The sequence below is a fragment of the Xenopus tropicalis genome, chromosome 8 (assembly GCF_000004195.4).
Source record: "Xenopus tropicalis strain Nigerian chromosome 8, UCB_Xtro_10.0, whole genome shotgun sequence".
In the NCBI taxonomy this organism is placed as follows: domain Eukaryota; kingdom Metazoa; phylum Chordata; class Amphibia; order Anura; family Pipidae; genus Xenopus; species Xenopus tropicalis.
Window position 1 is genome coordinate 110579113 of NC_030684.2, and position 26924 is coordinate 110606036.

General features: G+C 37.7%; 1 protein-coding gene across 5 annotated transcripts in view; it reads left to right on the forward strand.

The window, feature by feature from the left end:
- fmn1 (formin 1) overlaps window positions 1-21291 on the forward strand; it is a 122844-nt gene extending 101553 nt beyond the window's left edge. For 2 of the 5 annotated variants that reach the window (XM_031890237.1, XM_012968078.3), the window contains 4 exons: window positions 4923-5015; window positions 8560-8611; window positions 10603-10752; window positions 10828-12352. In XM_031890237.1, the coding sequence (XP_031746097.1) occupies window positions 4923-5015; window positions 8560-8611; window positions 10603-10752; window positions 10828-11014 (482 nt within the window). In that variant the 3' untranslated portion in view covers window positions 11015-12352. 5 annotated transcript variants of the gene reach the window in all.
- The last annotated feature ends 5633 nt before the right edge of the window (window positions 21292-26924 follow it).

A 26924-nucleotide genomic window follows, 5' to 3' on the forward strand; every position in this document is an offset into this window, starting at 1 on the left:
CTCCCTATGGGAGTTTAAAGAGCGCATGCGCACTCTCGGCTGCGTTCGCGCATGCGCACTGGGGGGGGAGCGTTTGCGCATGCGCACGGGGGGCACCAACAGGGGCGGCCTCGGGGCGCCCAGAAGAGAAATCCGGCCCTGACACTAATGATCTTAACTTGAAATGACTTTCATAATCACACCATTTCATTTTTGGATCTGCGTTTGACTGCTAAAAACCAGAACATTGAAACTTCAGTATATAGAAAGACTTGTGCAGGGAATTCCCTGTTGAGGGTGGATTCCTGCCACCCAAGCCATTTGTTCAAAGGTATTCCTTTGGGACAGTTCATCCGCTTACGTAGAAACTGTAGTACATCAGGCGCTTTTGTTGAGCAAGCTTGCCTGTTGAGAGATAGGTTTTTAGACCGGGGTTACACCCTTAGGTCTTTATCTACGGCCTTTATTAAAGTTCTGCGCACTAAGAGGTCAGATCTATTATGCACTTCAGGTGGTTTGACTAGGAGTGCAGCTGAAGCAATTGATCATAATATTGTGGATAGGAGCAATAAGAATCATGAGAAAAGGCATGGTTTCAGTGTAAGTATAGCTAACACTAAGAGGGAATTACCAATTTTAGTTACGAGTTTTAGTAATCAGTTTTACAAAATTAGAGGTATAGTTAATAGTCTTATCCCTGTGTTGTACAATGACTCTGATCTGGCCACTATCCTGCGGGATGGATGCAGAGTCGTTGCACGTAGAGCCCCTACTTTGGGCAACGTCCTCTCCCCCATTTTGTGGCGATCACAACCCACGAAAAAGACATGGCTTGAAACAAAAGGAACTTATTGCTATGGGTCACAAAAATGTGTGACATGTACTTACATCAGGCGCTCCACTAGTTTCTGTAGTTCAGTGACTGGTAGAGTGTTTGATATGCAGTTCTATGCTAACTGCAATACACAATTTGTAGTATATTTGCTGACCTGTTTGAACTGTAAAACTCAATATGTTGGCTGCACTACTCGTCCCCTAAAAAATAGAATGTGGGAACATATTAGACATATAGTTTCTAGTAATGAAAGTAGCCCAGTAGTTAGACATTTTATGTTATTAAGTTATTGATAGAGTCATGCCTGATGAAAGGGATTCTGATAAACTCACTAAGTTGTTACTTCTAGAAATGAAATGGATATTCATTTTGAACACCCGCCACCCCGCTGGTTTAAATTCAGCATTTGATGTTAGTTGTTATATTTAGAATTTCGAATTTATATTTCTGATCTTTAATGAGCTTTTTACTTGTATTATAATATATACCAATCAATTATTCTGATAGTTTATATATATTTATTTATTTATTTATTACATTTATTATGAATGATGCTCCGATAGTTATAATAGGTATAATATATACATAAAATAAAAAAATTAAAAAAAAAAAAAGTCCAACTGTTGGACCAATCAATGAATTAAAATTAAGGTTAAATTTCAATTAGTTTTTAATTTGATTGGGCTATTCAATCTCTAACAGGGTCTGTTTGGGTGAATCTGTCATGATTTATTTCTCACTGTTTTTTATCCTGTTAAATTGGGAGAGGTGTGGTTTCTGTGATGTCGTCAGACCACTTCCTCTATTTAAGTCAATTCATTACTGTGTATGTTTGCCTATGAATAAGTGCACTAATGCACAAAACGCGTCAGGCACCTGTTTTTAATGTGAAGAAATAAAGATCATGTTTTAGCAGACCCTGGCAGTCCGGAGTGCTATACGTCCTGCTTCTTCTTTGATGATATCTACCCTTCAGCTACGGGTTCGGGGCCTTGAGCACCCAGACCACCTTTGGATATCGGTGAGCACACTGCTTTCCCCACTCATATGAAAATTGAATAAGGAATAGGAGCCTTTCTGGTTTCAAGTGTTAGGCCCGGGGTTTTGACACCCGAGCCTCCTTAGCACAAGGGGTATGCTGTCCCCAGCAGCAATTTTGCACATTTGCATGATGTCACTTCTGGGTATGGGGGGGGGGAATTTTGGCGGCACGCTAACAGCTCTGCAATGGTACCCCGTATTTACATTTAATGCCCTCTCATTCTGATTAAAAATCAGGGATGCTGCTGCCTAGTCTGTAACCAAGCTACCTGTAAACAGAGCAACTAGGGGGCAGACATATTAATTCTGAAATTAAAGCTCACTACAGGAAAACATACCCTTTCTATTCATCCCTATGGGATTTTTTTAGAAGCGTAGTTATCAATGGCTGGTTAGAGTTCACCAATTTATAAAAATGCTTCTAAAAATCCCATAATCCCCTAGGAACTGAATAGAAAGTGGGTGAGTTTTACTGTAGGGAGCTGTAAATTCACACTTAATAAATCTGTTATAAGTCTCTCTTTTCTCCATTATACTGCCATAGACTCATTCAAGTTACATTCAGACCTTTGGAAGTCTATAGAGGGAACCTGCTCAAGGTTTACAAAGAGATAAGTGACAGTTTAGAGGGCTGGTTTCAGTGTCTAAATCCTATGCAACATCAGGCCATGGGTACAATTAAAAACAGATACATGCATAAAAGTATCTCTTAGGCTGATGCCACCCAAAGCTGTTTCTTCTTCTGTGTTTAACACATATGGAGAAACAGCTGATCTGCTGGCATCCACTTCTTGATGTATCTGCAGGGAAAGGCACAATGTCAGCCTGTGCAAAGGCACACAGAACTGGTTTTGGTGCGGAAATGTAAGAGTATGCAGATCAGGCGAATAAACAGTCACGGGTGGCCATAGCCTAAATAATATAATGAAAATCATTGGGAAGAACAAAGTGATTGTGCTTCTTACCAGATCTGCTTATATTTTCTGATTATAGAGCTGCATAAAAATAGTTACAATATAACTAGATAATAACTTAATCTTTTAATCCCTATATACAGTTGCTATCTAAAAAATAGCATAATGCATATGCCTTTCATAAATATATTTTAGGATTTTAGTATCCAAATTATTACTAATTGAAAATTAAGTTGTTTAACAGAGGCAAAGTTTCCTTGTGTTTAGTATTCATAGCAACAAATCAGTAGTTAGATTTTATAGGTCCAATACAATTAAAAAAGTGATTACTTTAAGTAGACTTAGGGAAAGTCTGTCTGTTTTACTAAATCCTTGTTGGCTGATGAACTTGAATATTAGAGAAGTTACTTGCCCTTTTATATTAGGCAGTGCAATAGGCAAGAAAGAATAATTTAACTAAAAATTGTGTCATGTAAACATTCAGTAATTTTGGCTCAGCTCAACATTTCATAAGTATTTTATTGCTCTGAGTCTCTGAGTTAATAAAAAAAGCAATTAATTATCACAGTTAATCACAATCACCAATTCATTGAAATCACCCAATCCTTAAAAAATGATGCCTTACATAATCATCCACTTCAATTCAAAAAATGTGCACAAATATTTATTAGGAGAAAAATTTACTTAAGAACCTTCTGGTTAGCTGTTTAATAAGGCTGGCAGACTCAAAGGAACTTTGCATTTAGTGTTCATAATTATGCTATCAAAATGAAGAACAGTAATAAAAACAAGGGGCATCTGGCAAACAGTTCCACCATTCAGTATTAGCAAGCCATGTTGGTGATAATCCTTGCTATGCACTCATTAACATTATAAACTGATTGATAATATTATAGATAGCATCTTTTCTCATGATCTATACACTATTTCTAAAAGTTTTTTATAGAGGACATTCCCAAAGATATAATTATGTCTCACTGTGCTTTCTCAATATTTACAGGTATGGACCCCGTTATCCAGAAATCTCCTAATTATGGAAAAGACATTTCCCATAGACTCTATTTTAATTAAATAATTCACATTTTTAGAAATGATTATTTTTTCTCTGTTGATATTGAGTTTATTTAATGTTTAAATGATTTCTAGAAGACTTGTGATCCATATTATAGAAATCTATAGGTCCCAAGCATTCTGGATAACAGCTATCCTTTAGTTTAATTAGTTTAATAACTTACTTAGTCCCACAATTGGTGATTGGTGGCAATAATTGCCTCACAATTACAATAATTTAACCTTTGTCCTCATCAACATTGCCAAATATTAATGTCCAGGAAGAAGCAGGAATAACAAATTATAATATTTGGTGTCATATGGTAAAATGCATTTATGCTCACTGAATGTGGCAACTGCTATAGAATGTATAACCATCATCATTTTTTTCCCTAAATTGAGAGATAGAGTTAGCAATACCCAAAATCAAGAAGTCTGAAATAAAAGGCAGTATCTTGGAGAAGTAAAGTTACTTCTTGCTTTGTCATGCCTCAGAGTTAAGACTCACAAATTAGAATTTATTATTATTATTTACATATTTCATATGCATATTTACATAATAGACAACAACAATAGATCCTCTGCACTCACACTTTATCAGTATATATAGGACATTAAGACATTCTGTGCATTAAGTTTCCAAGAAATGCCCTCCCCTTTAAGCAGAACAGGGATTGTTTGTCCATATATTGCAATATATTCAAGCTGGCCAACTACGTCAAAGTCATCCCAAGTCTGGCCAGTCCACACTCACTTTTATTTAAGAAGTTTTACCGCTATATTTTAAACCATAAGACGGGGGTGCAATGAAGCTGTGACCACAAAATTCATATAGACAGCAACAAGAGGTTGCACTCACCCATTATCAATATATATATATAGGACATTAAGACATTCTGTGCATTAAGCTACTAAGATATGCCCATAACCTTTCTCCACTCACAGAGGTTTTTTTAGTTCCCCTAAAAAACTGCTCCATTTGACAGCACCATAAGTAATGTTACTTGTGAAACATAAAGCCCAGGGACTATAGCCATCATGACAGATATTAAGTGCAAATACACAAAGACTAATCCTGTGTGTGATATCTCTTCCCAATACAGTGTGTGAGAAACAGTTGAAAGCAGTGGTAAAAGACTCGCCTAAAGAGAATATCCAGCCATTTAAGGACAAGATGTCATCTTTTTTAAACAAAGGTGAGATTTCTGCATGGATGGAGTAATGAAAGGTGTTTGTATGGGAGAAAATCAGAAACTTCTGCTAAATGATAAAACCTGTCACTGATCTTGGACAAATCAAAATAGTATAGTAAGTCATACAGTTATATACAAATATTCATTATTTTCTTGAAAAAGTTATTAAAGTTTTTTTTTATCATTGGCTACATGTGCCCTAAGGCTTATGGTACATAACACAAGTTCAGTTAATGCAAAAGGGGCAAAAATTGCCTTATCTGCCTTCCATTGAATTGAATGAGGAGGTGTCAGATGGTGATTGTGGGTATTTTTGACCCCAGTGGCTGAAATCTACCCCATATGGGATTAGCCTAAACACTATTGCATCCCCAAGATATGAACTAACTAAAGAGAAAGCTTGGAAGCCACAACATTATTTTAATAATATGAACATAAGAGTTGGAGAGCCTTGGGTTTAAGGCAAATGGGGCACAGTGTATATAAAACACAAAGCAGAACTTTTACATAACTCAGTCTGTGTATCTAATATGTCAGACAGAAATGTGTATCTCAGAATATCCAGGGCTGAAGCAGGCTAAAGATAATTGTAAATAGACTCAGAACACATCCACCAATGTTTCAAACACTGCGCTGAGTGAATAAATCTGTTCTCTGTTAATTGCTCCATGAGTCATTTTGTCAAATCGTTTTACCATTGACTCTTACAAGTGCCATTATGAAAAATCTATATATTTAAAGCCATCTTTTGGCTTCAGAAAATGTGATCACTAATATCTGCTAAATAGATATTCATTTCAGCATTCATTTGGTTTCATAGGCATTTGCAATGTCATGCTTCTTCTTTAAATGTTGCCAGGCCTGGACTGGCAATCTGTGGATTCTGGCAAATGCCAGAGGGGCTGCTGTAAGATGCCATAGACAGTCACTATTTAGTGAGCTGGTGGGGAGCTGTTTGGGCATCTGTGTTCTTGAAATGCTTCGGCCTATTTTGACTCCCAGTCCAGATCTGAGTATTATCAGCTTTTGGAATTCAGAATGATTTCAGTACGCAGACGCATCTTTTTTTCATGCATATAATATTAACCTAAATTAAAAACCTACAAGTTTAATACATACATAATGAGAGAAAACTTTTTTAAACAGCTGTACTCAGGGACAGCCTACAAAGATCTGATTGTTTGATTGTTTGAAGGTACATCTATGCAACGCCATCTATTGGTTGAAGATAGTAATACAACAAAAGTGTTCCACTCACTCAAGAGTAGTGAATTTGTATTAACTTTTTCCATGTTGTGTGACTTTTTTTTGTGGCCATTGGACTCTATGGGTGTTTTTACATGGCCAAACCTGGCAAAAATTCTGCTCCTCACTACTGAAGAGTACCTCCCTGTGACTGGCTGAATTCAGTCAGAATTTTAGTCTTTTTTTTTTCTTTGCACAAACCATGCCCAAGCGGAGGGATTATGCTCATACTTACATATAGGGCACAACATTTTATCCTATGATGATAGGGTAACGCACAGATTTAGAAATTGCTCCCTAACCAGCAGCCACAATGCAGGGGGAAGGGGAAAATTGTTCAGTTAAACACCCTTACAGAGGATGGGAGCTGAGGTCTCTTCAGGTGTCTACCTTATATATTCATTATAAGGACATGAAACATGCATTTGTGCTTTACTTCTTGCTCTGTTTCCAAAGGGTTAGAAAAAGCAGGGTCATTTGCTTTACTCCCTTGTTACAAGGGGGATCCTACGTGTAAATAGCAGATGCATACTTTTAGACACCGTCAGTATGTGTTTTTGTAGATTTATTGCTGGCTTCTCTGGCAACTACACATATTGCTCTTTAGTAAACAAGCCCCTTGTTTTAGTTTTCATTGCATAAAGGTTACTACCTACAAAGTCATTAGTACAAATGAGCCATATGAAAAGAAAAGGAAATGCAATATGTCAACTTATGTCATGGTATAAAAAGCAATTTTAATGTATACACAGTATATAACATAATTTACTTGGGAGTGGAAGTATTTTATATTTATATAAATACGTCAAACAGTTTAATCCCATTATTTTTGTACACAGCAGACACAGATGCTGGTGCTGGCAGGATATGTGAAAAATTGTAATGTACAGAGCTGTGCTCCAAAAACAGCAGAGGGGGCACTGACTACACAGCACTGAGAGGGTACTACTTAGAGCCAAATACAAGAGAGAGAGGCAGATGTAAGGTCTGATGGAATATAAAAGAGAAAGGCATTGTCAGAGACAAACTGTGGAAGCAAGTATGGGCTCTGACAGGGAAGAATGCACTTGATAAATACAGAGAGTACTGCCTGCCTTTTATTCTGAATAAATAGCATAATGTGCTCCAGAGTGAAAATGTGCTTTATACTATTGAGGTTGAAGTGCAGGAGAGACATATTGCCTATGAACATCAATGAATTACACATAGCACACTACTTAAAATTGAGAGAGTTATCTAAAACCCAGGTTAAATAAATACTGTTGAAAAAATACAGACTGATATATTCAATCTTATAGTCTTAAAGTGTTTGGTGAAGAGTTTGTCTTGTGTATGAAAATATAATTTCTAAAAACTTTGCAGTATACATTCATTACAAAATGTCCATGAGGTTTTTTTGTAAATGTAACTGCACTTAAAAGCAGTATCTGTCCCTATATGCACTGATAGTTCTGTCTTGTGAAACTATGTAATTATTATTATAATTAACATTTATCTATAAAGCGCCAACATATTCCGCAGCACTCTACAATAAGTGGGGTCATACATTGGACATACAGAGTAACATATAAAGCAATCAATAACCGATACAAGAGGTGAAGAGAACCCTGCCCAAAAGAGCTTACAATTAGCCTTAGATGCTTCTTCAGAAGTCTGATAATCAGCTGCCTTTTGCTACAAAAAGTCAGAACCACCAGGGCAGAGAACAGAAAAGGACAGTAGTCAGATACTGCTCTCAAGAGCAATTTGCAATTACATTAACAAATAAATATAAGACCCCAGCATTGTTTATATATAACACATATTGGGAATGTATATTTGGAAATTTACTCATGAATTTGCACAACTTCTGCAGCAATGCATTAAGTTAGAATTATATTAACCTGCAGAGTGTACACTGGCTGTACAACCTAGATTGCTGTATGGAATTTGCTGGTTAATGTTAGCAAGAATGAATAATAATAGACCAACTTTTTACTCTCCTAAATTCTCCACAGTAGACAGGATGGAATTTGCACTCTGATTTATATCCCAGAATTAATCACTAGCTGGCAGATCACATTTTTCGAAGCAGCCCTGAAGTAGACATGAGGTTTTGTTTAGTGTTAAGGAAATGAGTTACAAAGTATGTAGAAAACAATGATAAAGTGAAGCTTGCTCTGAGAGAGCTCCAATGTACGCTTTGTTTAGTGTGAATTACAATTACCACTGACCTTGAAACGCTTTATTGTTACAGCAAAACCTTGTCTTTTATTGTAAGCCGTCATAGTGCTCATGATTTTTATTTTTTTTTTTTTTACAGCCAAAGAAGAATATAAGACAGAAGAAAGTAAACTGACCAGATCACAAAACAGGTAATGGCAATAATCAAATTAGTTTTAAGCTGTAGTTTTATGCTGTTCAGAAATCATACTTATTCTTTTCAACCTGTATTAAGTTGCCTTTAAAGCTGACCATACAAGCACCAATATTATCACACAAAATTAGGTTTTGTACGATATTTGGTGTGTGTATGGTGTATCGACAAGATGACCAATATCGCAAAAGCAGGACGAGAAAGTTTAATCAGGCACCATTAAAAGCGTCCAAACAAAATCTGCGTTTAGAGCTGAATCATTAGATAGGGGTAGAATCCCTATTGTTTCTACCTCCATATCTGACGATTCAGCCCTGTACGTCAGTGAAGGGTGGGAATGATCTTTCCTCGTAATTGTAAAGTGTATGGCCACCTTAAGTGGTAAGAAAACAAATGAGTTAGAGGTGGCAATAAGGTAGTACCTTAGCCAGATATCTGGACCTCACTCACTACAAAGAGCTCAAAAAGACCTGCTGATTGGTGTTGACATTATCATTTCAAATGCAAGTAAAGAAGCACAAAATTGTGCAAAGGACAGGGCCTAGGGGTGCAAGGGATATATGGAATTAATCCCTCATCATGTTGTGCCTATATGTGCAACAAATTTATGCCTAGTTAATTGTGCCCTAACACCGTTCACACATCGCCAAAGTAAAACTAGCACCACAACTTGCATTTTTCTGCTCTGTGCTGCACCATATGAAGCTGTTTGCTGTTTGGTGGTATATATACTTATGATAGACTGCAAAGAGGAATTGAGGCATGCATATTAAAGAGTAAAAGCAGAGCTGGAAATCTGCCACTCTCTAGTCATTTCTATGGAAGGCATTCAAATAAGGTGTACTTATCAAAGGGTGAACTTTCAGTATCACCTATTGATATATAGCTCTTTAAATCTCCCACATAAATGAGAAGAGATCAGTGGAATTTCACTCTGGCAAACTCTAATATCACTCACATAATAAATATGCACCATTGACTCCATATACCCTGTCGAAGGGGATGTCTGTTAAATTAGCCGGCAACATAATACACAGCAGAAATGAATTATAGGTCAGCAAAGGGCCTTCAGTGCAGATGAGAATACATACAGTATGCAGAGGGCGGCTGTGTGAATGAATTTTACCTGTCTATAGAAAACTATGTGGTAATTTTGTAAATTAATTGCTGTTCTTTATATGGTCAGAGTTGCATTCATATAATTATATTTCCGGATAGCAAATAATAGCAACAAAAATTCTGGGCCATCCAACTTGAGGCCCTCCAAAGTATATTTATGGCCCTCAGTCTGCTCCATGTCTACATATATTTAGCTTTATGACATCATTATTTTAATTTAAAGAAGAACTAAATGCCCCCTACCTACAACAGCTCCCTTAAGTACCCTCAATCGGCCCCCCTCACCTCTCTTTCCCTGTCTGTTACGTAGAAAGGTGCCCCTACTTGAAATCCTGAACTAAAAACAAAGCTGCACAGCAGAGTTCCCAGACGCCATCTTCTGTCCATTCCAATGCTCTTCACCGACACAGATCCTGCAGAAGCAACTGCAGTTCACCCAAAGAGTATCCAAATAGACAGTCTGTGCGGGAGGGGAGAGGTGAGGGGGGGCAATGGAGGGCAGTTAAGGGAGCTGTTGTAGGTAGGGGGGTTTAGTTCTCCTTTAATTGGGCCCTTGAACATGCTGTATGAGAAATAATTGGCCCACTGCATGTAATAAGTTGGACGGCACTCCCTTATTTTATCTTGTGCTGAAGCCTTCCGCTATACCTGCCTATTTGTTTTCTTTTCTGAGCATAAGGAAAGGCAGGGGATTATTATAATAATGTTTTTCTGATTATAGGAAGTTTTTTCTTTCCTTTTTGTCTTCCTTTAAAGCCAGAACAAGCCTTTCTCGGAGAGGAAAAAGCAATGGGTGGAGTTTGGGGGGCATAGAAACATATCATTTCCCCAGGGGTTCTTGTTTGCTGATAAAACATCTATCACCCTCAGGTTTGAAGAAACAATTGGATATTTTGGATGTAAGCCAAAGGGCAATGATAAAGAGATCACCCCCAACTCCTTCTTTGTCTTGTGGTACGAATTCTGCGGTGACTTCAAGAGTGTGTGGAAAAGAGAGAGCAAAGTCCTCTCCACGGAAAGGTACGTTTCCAATCAAAGCCTTACTTGCATTACACAGCATCTGGGACACCCAAATTACACATACTCATTCCACAGGCGCCTTTGTTTTCTTTTCGGATCAAATGGACATCAAGGGAAGGTGATTCCCCCCCAGGGCTCCAGAGGGAACCCGCTAGCGGCCGTCTGTCCTCACGAAAAGATAAACACGCCAGATCTGATAAGTTACACTTTTCTTTACCACTCCCAATTACTTGCTAGTAAAATGAAAGGAGACCTCAGCTAATTTGGACCAGATTTTTTTTTCTCTTTGGTGTCTGAGTTACACAGATTGAGTCGGGTATTGGTCTAAACAGTTAGAGCCGAGTAGCCTCCTGTTTTATGGTTAACACGGAGCGGTTTCTTGTTTTTCTTTAAAAAGCATCGTAAGCTATGGATCTTGCTAACCTTTTTGCTTTGGTCGATGCTGAGCAGATGTGGTCAAAGCTGATGGAGCGAGTGTCATATTTAAAACTGAGGATATATTTTGTGCCATTAATAAGTAACTGTGGCTACATATTATCATTCTGGAGTATCACAGCCCAATATAAGAGAGTCACAACATATGCACATGCTTGAGAAAACCTGGGCAAAATGTCAAAGGGTTTGAGTGTTTATCAGATGTTAGCTATAATGCATATGACCCATTGTTCACGCCCCAAAACTGGGTCATGCTGTTTAGAGTGGGTCCCCAAAATATATCTTGTGCAGAAGAGAGTTCAGCAACTGCAAAAGAATATGAAAAGGGAGTGTCGTTGGTAGAACTTCAAAGCCATATGGTCATTAACTAGTACTCACAAGGTATATCATTTCCAGGGCTGAGCATAACCATTCTGTGATCCAGTGGTCAACGAGCAAAACGCCAAATAACATGGAACTTTATGTATTAAATAATGTTTTTTTTCTTAAAAAACAAAAGATTAATCGGTGCTTTGGTTTAGCAATACAGTGAGTGAGTTTTTTCATCACATACAGTTTAGGTTTAACAGATCATGCCTTCACTGCACGTGCAACTTTTAGCCTCCCACTTGAAAATAGCAAAAAAGTAGGTTTGTTTCTAATGCTGAGCCACATGGTCCACAATTTTTACAACAGGCTGTTCACATAGGAAACAGTGTTATCTGTGTTTAACCTGTTATGTCAGCTACATCTGTAGCTACCTTACATCATTTGATCAGAACACTACAAAATAAGACAGAAAGCCAAAAGGATATATTTTACTGACGAAGGTATCCACTGTGTGATAATGTCATCTGCTGCAGATTAGGAAACTTTATAAATTTCACCTATAAAAAAAAATCAGTGACTCAGAGGAAGGACTTTGGTGCATATGTATTAACCCATTGGTTCCAGATGTGCTGGCAGAACCAGATTTTTTTTCTTATAACAACACATTTAAAGTGCAAATGTAAAGTTGTAAAAATGTAAAGTAAAATGTAAGTTACTGGTACTTGCTGCTATGGAGATATATGGGTTAGAACAATAGAATAAGTACAGAATGGATTGATGTTATTTTGTTTATTATGTCTTTAATATATATATATATATATATATATACTGCAGAAAAGATACTCCGCACTCACAGGACTTATGAAAAATAAAGAAATAATTTATTGGTCAAACAACTAACGTTTCGGCTGGCGCAGCAGCCTTTCTCAAAGTGACTCAGTGTCAAACAAATCCCCTAATTAAACCCAAAAAATGGCGCCAAAAAACCAGTATGACATCATCAAGTGGGAGTGTACAAAATTACTGTGTAAGGTAAATGAGAGAGCAAGAAAGAGAAAATACTTTATATATATATATACTTTATATATATATATATATATATATCATGTATATGTACAATTGCAAGCCTAGGTGGCCGCCGGCATTACTGCTGAGCTGCCTGGGTATTAAGCATCTTTTTATATGGTGCTAATAAAGATCCTGTTGATTCCTGCACATTACGGCTCAGCCCTTTATCCTGATCTTTTCCCACTTTAATGTCGGCCGAACGACACATTCCGCAGTAAAACTGGAAACTGAGCAGCATGAGCTGCTGTGGCATTTATTTTATTGACTAAAATAAATCAATTAAGAGATTTAAACAGTGTAACACAGCGCGGTGGGAAAAGGGTAACCAGATGCATTTAATAGTTTGGAGCGGAATGGGCATCCTCCTTTGGGACATTTAAAGCTTCTGTAGGAGAGCAAGACATGCTTTCTAAGTGGCACCATACTTAATGCAAAAATTTCCAGATGATTTTGCACAACATTCTTTACAGGGGTATAAACTAGATGAGGAATTTCCCTCTGAAGGTGGGTAAATGCACGTGCTGGGGTGAATATTCTGCTTGTATAGGAATTTAATTTGAAGCTCAAACAGCACGTAGGCATTTTAAGAGGGCTTATTAAGTAAGGCATACTTGCTAATAACATGCTTTAGCAAGCTGCAGTGTAGTGGTTAAACAGCTGAAACATACCCATACAAAAGAACCAGAGGGCCCTACATTTTCCTGAGGTCCTGGGCAATAAAATGAATCTCCAGTATTTTATTAACTACACCTTACTGATGCTGATGGGAGTGAAATTACTCGGGTAGTTTTGGAAAAGTGTGAAAATGCAGTATTCAACACTTATCAGCTTTGGCTTTCTGAGGAATTGCTAAAATATGTTGTATTTTCAAGGCCAAATCACTTTTTGAAATTGGGTTGCTGGCAACTTTCCTCTGTGGTAGTAAGGAGCAGCCCTAGTTATTAAACCACTTTTTTAAAAGTGCCACCCCTTTGGGATGGCATAGCAATTTTTAGGAAAGTGTCAGCATCTCTTTAACATTTACATTTGTCTGCAAGGTGCTGCAGCCCCATTTGTTAAGCAGTAAAAAAAATAAATATATATATATATATATATATATATATATATATATATATATATATATATATATATAAAGGCATGCTTGAACTGACTGAGTGCATAATATCAGATCTGAATAAGTAAATATATATACAATAAAAGAGCTGGAAGCCAGTTCTGATCTGGGTTGTGCTGATAACATCTTGCATTTTTCCTAGAATGTGAAGCAAGGTCTACAGGACGTAATTGTTGCAGGGACCATCTGCAGAGTTTAACATTAACACTGATTATTAGACTCTTTTAACAATACGTTCTTAGAGCTGACAGCCAGCCTGTATTCATTAGATATCCTGCTGCTGAGTGACACAAGGGCTGTTTGTGAATACTGTAGCACACAGTTTCTACAAATATTCCACATTCACTAGAATTAGTTGGCTTTTTCTCTGCTTTTCCTAGAATTGAGTTGTTAGGCATGAGTCTGAGTATGCTTTTCCTTTATGATTCAGGCACTGCGATATTTTTACACTTAAGTACAGAGTAAAAAATACACCACAACATGTGTCTAAAATTATGTCATGGTCCTGTATGTTTATGGTTAATATTTTGCATTTAAACCAGTGTTCTTTATAGGAAATGAAAAATGAGGCCTCATTGGCGCCCCTTAGTTACAAAGTGTCAGTATTGCAGTTACAAACTGATAAATGGTATTTACATGAGGAATGTGCAGCTTGCAGCCCTCCAGCAGAAGGATGATTGAGGATGCTGGAAGTTAAAGATCAACAACAGCTGTAGAGTTGCAAATTGGACAACCCTGTTTTCAAGGATTTTAATTATTATATTGGATTTCCAGGCCTCCTGCATTGCTCTCACCCCTTCACAAAAAGCCTTGAAATGGCAACTACATTAAGGAGCAGGTTCATCAGATATAAAAAAGACAATTATCAACAAAAATTAGTGACTTGCATTTTGGGTTATTATTCACAGAAAGTCCTAGGGCAGTGCTGTCCAACTTCTGTGGTACCGAGGCTGGAATTTTTCTGGCCTACATAGTGGAGGGCCAATAATGGAAGTAAATTTTGACTACACCCCTTTTTAAACCACAGAACCACTGAAGGCATATCACCCTTCGTTTACATGAGAAAGAAGTTTATTATGGCACACACAGGCAGCATAGGGCAGGCAGAGTATGGTACACACAGGCAGCATAGAGCAGGCAGAGTATGGCACACACAGGCAGCACAGGGCAGGCACAGTATGGCACACACAGGCAGCATAGGGCAGACACAGTATGGCACAAACAGGCAGCATAGGGCAGGCAGAGTATGGCACACACAGGCAGCATAGGGCACTCAGAGTATGGCACACACAGGCAGCATAGGGCAGGCAGAGTATGCCACACACAGGTAGCAAAGGGCAGGCAGAGTATGGCACACACAGGCAGCATAGGGCAGGCAGTACATAGAGTGACACAATGCTGGCACTGTCTGTCTGAGGTGTGAACAGGTGGACGATGTTGGTGCTTACAGTCTAAGCCTGAGTTGTGAACATTGCAGGGGGTGAACATTTAAGGTTTACACAAAGATAAGCAGTCACAGCAGCCAGACGGGTGGAGGGACCACACATTGGGGGGGGGCTGCAGGTTGGACTGCCCTGTCTTAGGGTATATACATGTGTTTGTTTCCAATAATACAACTTTTTTTCTTTTTTATGGTTACCATACATCTCTGATGCAATATTTTCTCTGTTGCTCCATACACATCTACCTATTGAGTATGGCACCACAATATAAAAAAACATCTAGGATAGTGCTGTATATAACCAAAATGTTCATGTACTATCCCTTCTTGCAGCATCAAGCTTCTCAAAATATAAATGGGCACTATACAATAATTATATAGCAAACAGGGGTCTTACAATAAGTTAATAAAAGAGGAATGCATTGCAGAAGAAACAGTAGGACTAGAAGGCACTGTAAAAAATGGACACAGCAATACAGTACAATGCCAATACTTACTTTCTTACTCTCTGCTGTGTCTATTGTTATAGGAGCATTCAAATGTGAAAAACTTATGCATTTTCCCCATAATGGCACAAAGTCTTTTTCTGAGAATCTTATACTACCCAGTTTTTACTGCTTTTCATTTACTAGCTCTTTCATCTTTTAGACCCATCTCTGCCTTCTAGACATCTCTTTCCTAGTTGTGCAAATCCCAAGACAATCTTTTCTACACAGCTACTAGTCCTTGTCTGTATTCTTCTTATGTCCAGTCATGAACTGCTGTTATACCAGCCACATTACCCTAACCACATGGCAAGATGTGCTTTGCACATCATGGATTGCCCCAACCATTTTACCTGATTTCATATAACTCAGCCTTTGCCGCACTGTTTCGAATGGAAGAAACATTATATTATATGTTATATTAATATTTTACGAATAGCTTTGGCTTACAGAAAGATTTAAATACAAGATACACTCTTGTTTCAGAACAAGAGGTAAAAAAAAACAAGAGGTAGAGGAGTGAAAAGAAGTAGTATTGTTAAGCAGAACAAGGACCTATGATTGGGGCATTTTTAGTGGCTGCAATACCTTCTTATTCTCTGTTGATTTAGAGAGTGGTGAGATAAGCACCTTATTGGCTTTGAAATTAATCGCAAACTTCTCCATTTTTTTAGGCTTCGCCAGGCTCAGGAGTCCGTAAATAAACTGACAGCAGAAAAGAAAGTTGAAACCAGGAAGATTAACCCTGCAGCAAGTCTGGTAACCATATTTCTGATGTGATAAAGATTATTGTTCATCATGCTAAACTACTAAGCTTATCATAGGGACTATACGAATAAAGGCCTGATTGATATGGCATACATGTAGGGTTCATATTTGCAGATATATGCAGATCATTTCAGCATGTTTGGAAAGAAATTTAGAGTGCCGTACATAAATATATAATGAATAATGTGACATTACAAGTCACAGAAGAGTTCCAGGACCATATAAAGGCAGAAGACCAAAGGCAGAGTGATTTCATACAGAGGTGACTTCTAATATCCTTATATTTTACAATATGAAATTGTGATAGAAAGTACATCATGAAGCACCAACTATAATTGATGACATCACTAAATACCATATATAAGGCTTTAATTTACAGGTTTTTCGTGGCTTTTATGTATTATTATTATATTTTTGTATATAATCATAATTGAAATGTTATGTATATATACACAGACCTCCAGAGCCTGTCATTGACACAATGTAGCTCACTGTAGTGACTAAGGTATTATGCTCTGTTACTGAATTAAAGCACTTGCACCAATTGAGATTCAAGTGAAAGGAGAGGTGAACAGTTATTTTCAGTGAACACTTCACATTCTGTTTAGGAAATTTATCTTGTACCATATGCATTCCTTAGAGGCAGTTGTGGTAGTAAAAGCATGCCAGAAAAACAAAATGTCCGGGTACTCTTGTCTTTCATATGACTGTGCTGGTCCAGAGAACCATAATGCTGAGTAAACTGTGTTGTGTGGGACTTGGTTTGCACTCTGGCCTAGCCAGACACAAGCTAAAGTCAGTATTCCAAAAGTACAGGCAAGTGGCAATTAATGTGCCTGTAAATGTGAGCTCCTTGTTGTATAAACCCTCGCCCACTTAGTTATGCCTGCACCCTACCTAGTTATACTTCCAGTGCTACCCATTGCAAGCCTTTGCTTGATCCCCTGGCCATGTCTCCAGTGCACTCCCAGTTTTGTATTAAAAAGCTGGGAACCCTGAGTGGGACTCTGATTCCTTGGGGATAGTAGAGCAATTCTGTAGGCAAATTACTCATTTTATAGATATGCAAATATACATTGCATCATATGTTGTCCAGGTTAAGATCTAAAGTTTTTTAGTATTCAAAAATCTGTAGTGTATTTGTAGCAGATGTTAGATTTAAATTCTCTTTCAAACAAATGAAGCTATGGTAGCTGTGATTATATATATATATACATATTAAGTGTATAATTATAGATAAATAATGAATGAGTGTTTTTCCCTTAACAGTGTGATTTATACTGTATAAGGATTATACAGTTAGCATCTTCACAAATGCAGGAGTGATAATCTGATCCAGTCTGTATCGTGAGACGTCATTAGGCAGCCTTAATGAGAGATGTCTCTGTGTTATGTCTGGAGCAGAGGTCTGTCTGAAAGGCAAAGATGCAATTGGGAGGCCACAAGACCACTTCCTCTGAGGTGCTAGTGACTAAATCAAATCTGAAAAAGTAGCCACTTACCAACTTTTAGGACAGTGGCGCACAAGGAGATTTGTCAACCACAAGTTGCACTACCGTGTGCGACAAATGTCCTGAAAATGTCTTGTTATTTAGTAACCTCGAAAATGGCTTCTTTCCCTTTATTAAGCTGAATCACCACATGTAATGTGTTTAACATCCGGGGATCTGGTTAGTATTTGTTAAGGCATTTTTAGGAGATTTGTCACCTTTGGGTAGTGCAGATTTCCCACCAGCAACAAATCTCATTGTGTGCCATTGCAGTTAGGCAGCTTCAAGATGGTTAAAGTAATAGCTATCATGCAGGTGATTAAAGAAAAGGGCAAAATACATTTTCCTTGCTATTCAGATTATCTTCTTAACTGGCAGAAGAGTTGCATTGTTCTGTACTTACTTGATACCTGTGTTTTACAATAATCTTGATTTGAAATCTACATTTGTCTCCTCTAGAAAGAAAAGCTTCGTCAGAAAGAAGCAAGTGTCAGCACCAACTAAGAGGCCAAAGTCATGGAAGAGGAATCAGAGGACCTGCAAAGGCAATGGCTATAAGCAGGCATTACGGCTTGCACCGATACTTTTATTATCAACGAGCTATGTCAGATCAGTGTAATAACCACAGCAAACATTCATTATTTTGTATGACAGTATCCAACATGTAGGTGTTGTACAATTATACTGTACTTTGTGCACAGATAACATGTAAATAATTATATTGATTCAATATATCCACATCATGCTATTAGTACAAATGGGATATATATATTACATAAACACACAAAGAGTGAGAGAACAATATATATATATACATAGAAATATGTTCTTGGACATAATACTTTGCTTGGAAAGCACTGAATTGAATCCGTTGATCCAGGTTTTATATTATTTTTATAGCAAGCCTGTGTAGATTGTTGTAATATATATATATAAAAATATTTATGTATCATGTTGGATGTAACTAGTTTTTTAGCTTGCAAGCTTTATTCATGAAGAATATTTTGATTGACTTTTTTGAATTGAATATGATTCTTGAGCAGACTTGAGAAAAAGCAACACGTTTTATTAGGTTAGGAAAGTGCCCTACACCATAGCCGAGGCCCTTGCTAGGGACTCTGTAAAAAATGTTCTCAGAGTGACACTTGTCATTATGCTGAATGCTTAATCTACATTGATGGTCATAGCCAGTACTGGAGGCTGTCCAGACCCAGTAGATTTTGTGTTGATTAAATGTGCCATGATAGCTGCAGTCCATAACATGGAGGCTAGATGGCACATTAATGTTTGACATCCATCACCTCCATATACCTCCCAGATGTAGTACTCATTGGTGCTGTTCTACAACTAACGGCCTTTGCTTGCTGTTTTGCCCTGACCTGGCACGTCAGAGTCTTGCACAGTATGTTGGGATAGATAGCAAACAGTGTTATAAATAAGAATGAAGACATTTGAGCATCAAGTTTTATCAAAATCAGCATAAATTTTGATAAAATGTGTATTGTATAATGTGCTTTTCCTCAAGTACATACTTTCACTGACCAAAGCAGTTATTGCGCTATGTATTTGTTTTGGTGTAAGTATGCTTTTATAAATCCGTTCATTGTGCCTTTTTTAAAGTCTACTCACCCAGCTTCAATTTAGATAGTTGACTTCTGAATTGGTTGCAGAGAGAACTGACAGGCATGCCCCGATCATTAGCTTAAGGTGCTTTGCATTTACCTAAACAGATGTTGTCCCTTTGCTGCAGTAAAACAGTGTCAATATATGTACATATACTGAATACCTGGCCTGTTGTATATACAAGCCTTGAGACAAGTAGTAGACATTGGGTTCCAGTAACTGCTTTAGATGTGACAGAGTTGTCTTTAATAGCAAGTATCTGCATCTGAAAAATGTAACATACATTTAAATTATATTTCTGTTCTCTAGTTTCTAACTAGTTTAAGGGGCTTGAAGAGCTATTTACAGAGAGAGATTATTTTTGTTTAGGTTATTTTTTCTATATTTTGCTGTACATGCTTATAAAAGTATACAGGCATGGGTTTTTCTTCATTATTTATATATATTTATATTTATTGAAATAGATTCCTGAGCTGATAATCTCTTATCTATGAGTGCCTATAGTGAAATACTTTTAAAGAAAAATGTTAAAATGCTCCTTGCTTTCAGCATATGTAGTGTTAACATCTATAACTGGTTCTTTTATGGACTAACCCCTATATGTAATAAAAGGCACTAACCCATAGTAACCAATAAGATGTTTGCTTTTAAACGGGCGACCAGTAAATGCTACCTGCTGATTGGTTGCTATGGGTTACTGCACCTGGTGCCTCTATTACATAACCCCTTTAATGTAGGATCAATGTCATCAACAGAGCTGTCCAAATTGTTGAACCCAGATGGTTCCTTCCACTGCCAGTGCTAACATTTCAGGGAAAGAATTCCACAACTTCACAGACCTTACTATAAAAAAATAACCCTTTGCCCCTAAAGATGTAGCATCCTTTCTTCTAATCTTAAGGCATGACCTGGCACCCTCTATAAGGATCTACTGCTAAAAAACCTCTGAGTGTATCGTATTGTAAGATCTCTTTCTTTCTCTCTGTCTCTCTCTCTCTGTCTCTCTCTCTCTCTCTCTCTCTCTATATATATATATATATATATATACACACAGTTATCATATCTCCCCCCTTCTCGTGTGTAAACAGACCAACCTTTCTTCATAACTAAGACCTTCCATACCCTTTGTTAGCTTCTCTGGACTTGTTTTATTAATGTCACATTTGAGGACTGGAGACCAAAACTGTACTTTATATTCTATATGGGCCGTATCAGTGCTTTGTAAAGCATAAGGATCAAAGAGGTGGTTCACCTTCAGATTAACTTTTAGTATGTTATAGAATGGCAATTAGCCACACAATTAGCAACACAATAGCCAAAAGCTATTGCTCTGGGATGCTACAATTGTATTGCTATTGTTACCTTGTATTACTTATGTTTCTATTTAGGTACTCTTCTGTTCATATTCCTGTCCCCCTTTTAAACCACTGTCTTTGGTTGCTAGGTTACATTGGACCCTAGCACCCATATAGCTGATGAAAGTCCAACCCAGAGAGCAGCTGAACTAAAAGCCAAATAGTTCAAAAACTGCAAATAATAAAAAAATAAAGACCAATCGCAAATCTACATCATACAGAAAGTTACTTTTAAGGTGAACAACTCCCATGAATCCATGCCCCTTTTAATACAAGACAGAAACCTTGCAGGCCTTTTCTTCTGACTGGCATTGCTTTCTATAGCTAAATGTATCATCAACAAGTACCCCCTTGTATGGCCACCTTTAGTCCCTTATTCATGTAAAAACTGCTTCCCCACAGCCTACATACCTTAGTTAATAACAGAGATGGAAGAAAAATATAAAAAAAATATAAATAAATAGAAAAGATCAAATAACTGCAATAAATAAAAATGTAGGCAGTGTGTATCTCCCGGATTGTGTATTGGCATTGTATTCTTTAAGACACTTGAACTAGGGGACACACAGGGCACAGGTCTTTTCTGCTGAATTTTGGCAAGTGTAAATATCACATTACGTTATACGCTATAGGAAAAAATAAGCTGTAAGAAAAAGATTGGCCACTGTTGGCAGGTAAAGACCCTTAGTTTTCCCTTCTGAAAATAAATGTTCTGCAAGCTCAGGTTTATAGTTTCATTGCACTGTGCAGTTGAAAGAAATCTTAAAGAACGCTATAAAATGTGGAAATAAAGGGTTTCTGAGTCTTTCCCTATGAGCAATGCCCGAGTGCTCTCAGTTCGACCCTTGGCATTGTGTGACATTTCTACATAACTTACCTGTGATGCCGGGTATCAGCTGTCACTGGGCTGTGCTTGGATCTGGAAGTGGTTTCAGTAAGCGTAACTTAATCCTATGTACACTGCTGGCAGACGCCATTACATCATTAAGCAGTGACAGTCAGGAGCCCTCAACGCTGACTGTCTCGCCTCTTGGGACAGCAATACACCCAGAACAACAGTTGCACATTTTTGGGTCCAACATTAACTATTTAAATAGTACTGCTGTCCACTACTCTTTTACAGGTAGATTTGCCCTCCATAAATTTACCCGTGTTTGGCAGGGTCAGCTGTCTACCACTGTGATGTTAAAGAGAAAATAACACCTATAAATGCTAAGTGCTTAATGACTTTAAAATATGATGGAATGCTTGGAGTTATCCATAAAACTTCTTATTTTGGTTTATTGGCTCAAAGATAGAGAGGCATGCATTGCATGTTTGCATTTATATACTAATATATGTGACAAATAAACAAAACTAAAAATAAACTTTTATAATAAAAAATGCTTATAGTAAGGAAAGTATATCACATCATTGTAACTGTCACAAACTTTTATTTAAACTAGCACTTACACTAAAATCCATCCTGACTGGCCTTCCAAACCCTTGAGGATGTAGTTTTATTACCACTTTGTGGCGTATGTTCTTCATTGGTAAATTAGATACATCCCTAACTGCACAGTGCAACATTGCATTTGTGAAAGATTGTGTTAATCAGCACCTTGATAGTGAATTAGGGGCTGTTCTTTAGCAAATAAATAACCTTTTTCACTGTATACTTGTACACTGTTTTACTGTAACAAATGAAATCTCAATATTGTAAAAATTCACATTGTGCCTAAATATTTGCTCTCATGGTGAAAATCTGAAATGCTTATAATTCTATGGGCACCTACCAGCGGGTATCCTGACCCATGGTTGGCATGATGTGTAAAGGTACCTGTATCAAAAGTATAAATATAGATCCGGTCCATCTTTGATTGATGTAGGAAACCCCCCCCCCCCCACACCCAAAAAAAATATTTTCTCTGAAGTAGCAGCACACAAACCGGTTTTTAGTTACCTAGTGAACTGATTCAATATTGATTGTAAATAAGTAAGAAACTCCATAAAATTACTTGCAGTAGGAAAGCATGAAGCCTAATCCTCATCTCTCTACAATCTCTCTACAATGCCAGTGGTGGCACTGTGTGCAATATACAGTCAGATACAGTAACAACATACTCAAGAACCCTATCCCTGTTTACCTTTGTTCACGTTTAACAAAACTCATGGAAGTTATGCACTGTTTAGAATAGAACACAAAATGTTGAGTTTCACTAAAACACTAAACACTAATTGACCCTTCTTAACCTCTGCCAAGAATACCCCTTAACCTCTTCTAGTGACCCTTTTGACATCTGTGATTTCCTTTCACTGACCCTTGCAAACAAATCCCACTGACCTTTATTATCCCTACTACCACATTTAAGCCACTTCAGAACCGTCCTGTTATTTCCCACTGCTAACGTGTACAAACGAAAGACCATATACGTACACCCTTAACTCTCCTCAGAAGTTCACGCTCGGTGCTCACTGCGGAGGGATCGGCACCCTCCAAAAGAGTCCAAATAGAAGAAAGCAATGGCACTCAAGAGCTACAAACGGGACTAGCCCTCTAGATACTTTATTACGGAAGTGCAACGTTTCGGGGCAGTACAACCTTTTGCTTGACAAAGGGGTTGTTTTGCCCCGAAACGTTGCACTTCCGTAATAAAGTATCTAGAGGGCTAGTCCCGTTTGTAGCTCTTGAGTGCCATTGCTTTCTTCTATTTCCTACTGCTAAACCTATATCAGAGAGCTTACACAAAAATGTCTGTCCAGCGGAGCTAATGTTCTGCTTCCTACTGATCTCCCTAACCCATTGAGCTTCTGTTCTTTATAGGTTGCATTTACTGAACACCAAAAATACATATCCATTGCGTGTGTGTGTTCTAGTAATTTTTTATAGTCTAAAGCCATCAGTAGCTGTATGCAATAAACATCTCACTGATAACCCTAATTAGTGTTGGCTTCAGGAAAACTGATCTTTGTGGAAACCAAAACATTTGAGGGCACTAGCCTTTATTCATAGATCTGGAGTATTTTACAAGGGGGGTAATAGCAATAATAATTTCATTTCTCTCTAAAAGAACAAAGCATTGTACATATCAGTATAAAAGAATAGCTTTACAAAATGGTGTTTGTTTATATGATGTTTTTGTACAATTCGATTATCTTAAGGCAAATATTTAATAAAGTATTTTGAAAGAAAAGTATTTTGTACGAAACCTAAAACCTAATGAGATTTTTATTTCTTCACCTTTCCTGCTGTCGTTTGCCCAATCGCAGACAATAAGGGATTATAACTCACAAAGTCATATGACTTTAAAACTCTGGCCAACTGAACGCCACAATATTTTTTTCCCAACATATGAACTTTTATTCTTTTCAAACCTCAATGTGAACTGGACATATTGGTGCTTACTTACCAACAATATCGATCTAATTGTCCCCACTGTTGTTTTTAATATGACGTCTTTTAAACATCCCTCCTTTTCTATGTTCTCTAGCCTGGCACCTCTTAAATACTCTTGAATACTTAACCAACAGATAGTTTATATTATGTTAAGTGACCTATTAAAGAATCTCGCCAAACTTATATATATATCAGTAAATATTGTCCTTTTACATCTTTGATCCATCATTTAGTGATGAGCTGGGTGCTCCCTCAGAGATCAGCTGACAGGAAATAATGCAGCTCTAACTGCAACAGGAAGTAGTGTGAGAGCAAAAGGCAGAACTCTTTCCATTCATTGGCTGATGGGGCCTAGCATGTATGTGTGCCTTGGCCTGTTTGTGTGCACTGTGAATCCTATGATTCCAGGAGGTGACCCTTAATTCTTAAAATGACAATTTGCTATTTAGGATTACCCAATAGCACATACTACTAAAAAAGTATATTTTTATGAAAATTATTATTTAGATGAAACAGGGTTTTAAATATGAACTTGTTTATGTAAGATATTTTTATAGAGACCTACATTGTTTGGTGGTAAAGTTTTCCTTTAATATTGCCTGTCCCAAAGTAACAAAATTGTTTTCAGTGTAGTCAGCAATAGAAAAATGCACAGCAAAGTTGGCACCAACTTCCACCACTTCAGATCCTCTACTGTAAAGCTGGCCATACATTATTATATATTCCCTGATATATTGGGCTGATCTGATTGTTTGGCCCTAGGGCCCAAGGCTCTGTGCCACCGACCTAACAGAAAACCCTGCCTGCCCACCTCACTGTGCAACTCTAAATTTCCAAAAAATGGGATGGCATCATTTCTTGATATGCCTATTGCAGGTTTTAGTTACAAACTAGTTACCCACTGCTGTTAAATATTTAGAAGTCATCAATGAGTTCAGTGACAATTTAAAGGCAAGTGATTGCTAGAACGTAAGTCACAAAGTACAACTCCATATCCTTATTTTTTAGAGCATAGAGTGGCCAGAGTGACTTTGGGGTTCTGTGCAACCTGTGCATACACACTATACTCTTTATGTAATGGAGATAGCAGATGGGACACGATTATGTCTATAAATCATTAAAGCAAACAGACTGCCATTACAATTATAATATTTATTATAAGCCCCAACTATGCACATAAATTAAGATATTGGTGGTAGCTGTGGCCTGTTTTTCAGGCGAGCTATAGATCAAGGGAGCACTTTACTTTATACATTGCTTTTAAAATTGTCCAGAGGCACCGCCTGCACTATTGTGACATTGTCAGGTGGCAAATATATGGATAGGTTTTGTTCTATATCTTGTGTAGTACATGTTTATAATAACAGCATCTTGTTAGAATCAGGCCGAGAATACATGTTACTTCATGACTCCACTCAGCCCTCTAATCAAATTAAAATATGGGAGGGAGATGTTTTATGTTTGTACCATGTCATTCGCTTTAGATATAGCTTTAAATAGTCTAGTGCAGTCTTCAGTGTTTTTACTGTTAAAGGTTTTTTAAGATTCTTTTGCTGTTGTTTGTTTCTTTTTTTATTTTGCTATTATTATTATTTTCTGTGTGTTAAATAGGTTAGGTAAGTGTTTTTTCTATATAAATGTAAACAGTAACATGGCTGCCTCTTCTCATTGACTGTGCCTAGTTGGAACAGATCAGTTATTTTTGGAAGGTGCAGGTAGAAGTTGCATAAATATAAGGCAGTAACCAATACTGCCTAGAACTATATAAGGTTTACCGGAGCAGTTGCATCTTTTTTTTTTTTATTAATGATGCCCCACTGGGAAGATGTATTTTGCCTGCTTCCTCTTACACCCGTATGTGCCCTGATTACTATTGAATATCTGTTTACTGTGCACCAATAATGCTTGTAATGAAGTATCAAGTGGTATCAAGCCTTTATCCCTGCATGTGGGGTGTAACTGGTACCCAAAGAAAAGTATTTTTCCTTATGAAGGTGTAAATAAGATGGAAACATGTATATTTTCCTCTTCCAGAACATTGTTATGCATATTATGTGTATTTTTATATGTAAGCAAATAATCTGTTGTTTAGATATATTACCTATGTGTTTGGAGATCTTAAACTGAAACCTTTTATTTATCATCAATAAATCATTTGGGAGTATAAGACGTCTTGGCTCAGTTACTTAAAGGGCAATGCCAGCTGTCTGATTTGCTGCATAGAAATGTAGGGGATCAGAGAACCCTGTCCCCTATTTCTCAGTCTGTGATCTCATCCAGCCTGGGGAGGGATCCGGTTGGCTGGCTGCCCCAGTGCACGTCTGTGAGAGGTGTGCCTAAGCTTTGGAACCAAAAATCTAGGGGCGGGCCCAGCAGCTTATAAAGGGAGCCCCTGCTGTTGTTTGCCAGAGTTGAAAGAGATACAGAGTGAGCAGCCAGACAAAGTATTGTGTGTTAAAAGGATATAAGTCTGCTGGGCTGCCAGGAAGGAATCAGTCCTCTGTGGTACCTCTTAGTGTGTATCCCCTGAGGAACAGGTATTGCTCGGTTACCTGCTACGTGGGAGCAGCCACCCTTTTCAACGGGGAAGGTACTCTGGGGCAGGTAGCACTACCTGGGGGGAATTAAGAGCTCTTTGGGAAGGGACTGAACTGATTAAAGGGTTGGGGGTTTATCCGGATCAAAGTTGGGGCTGGGCAAAGTACAGA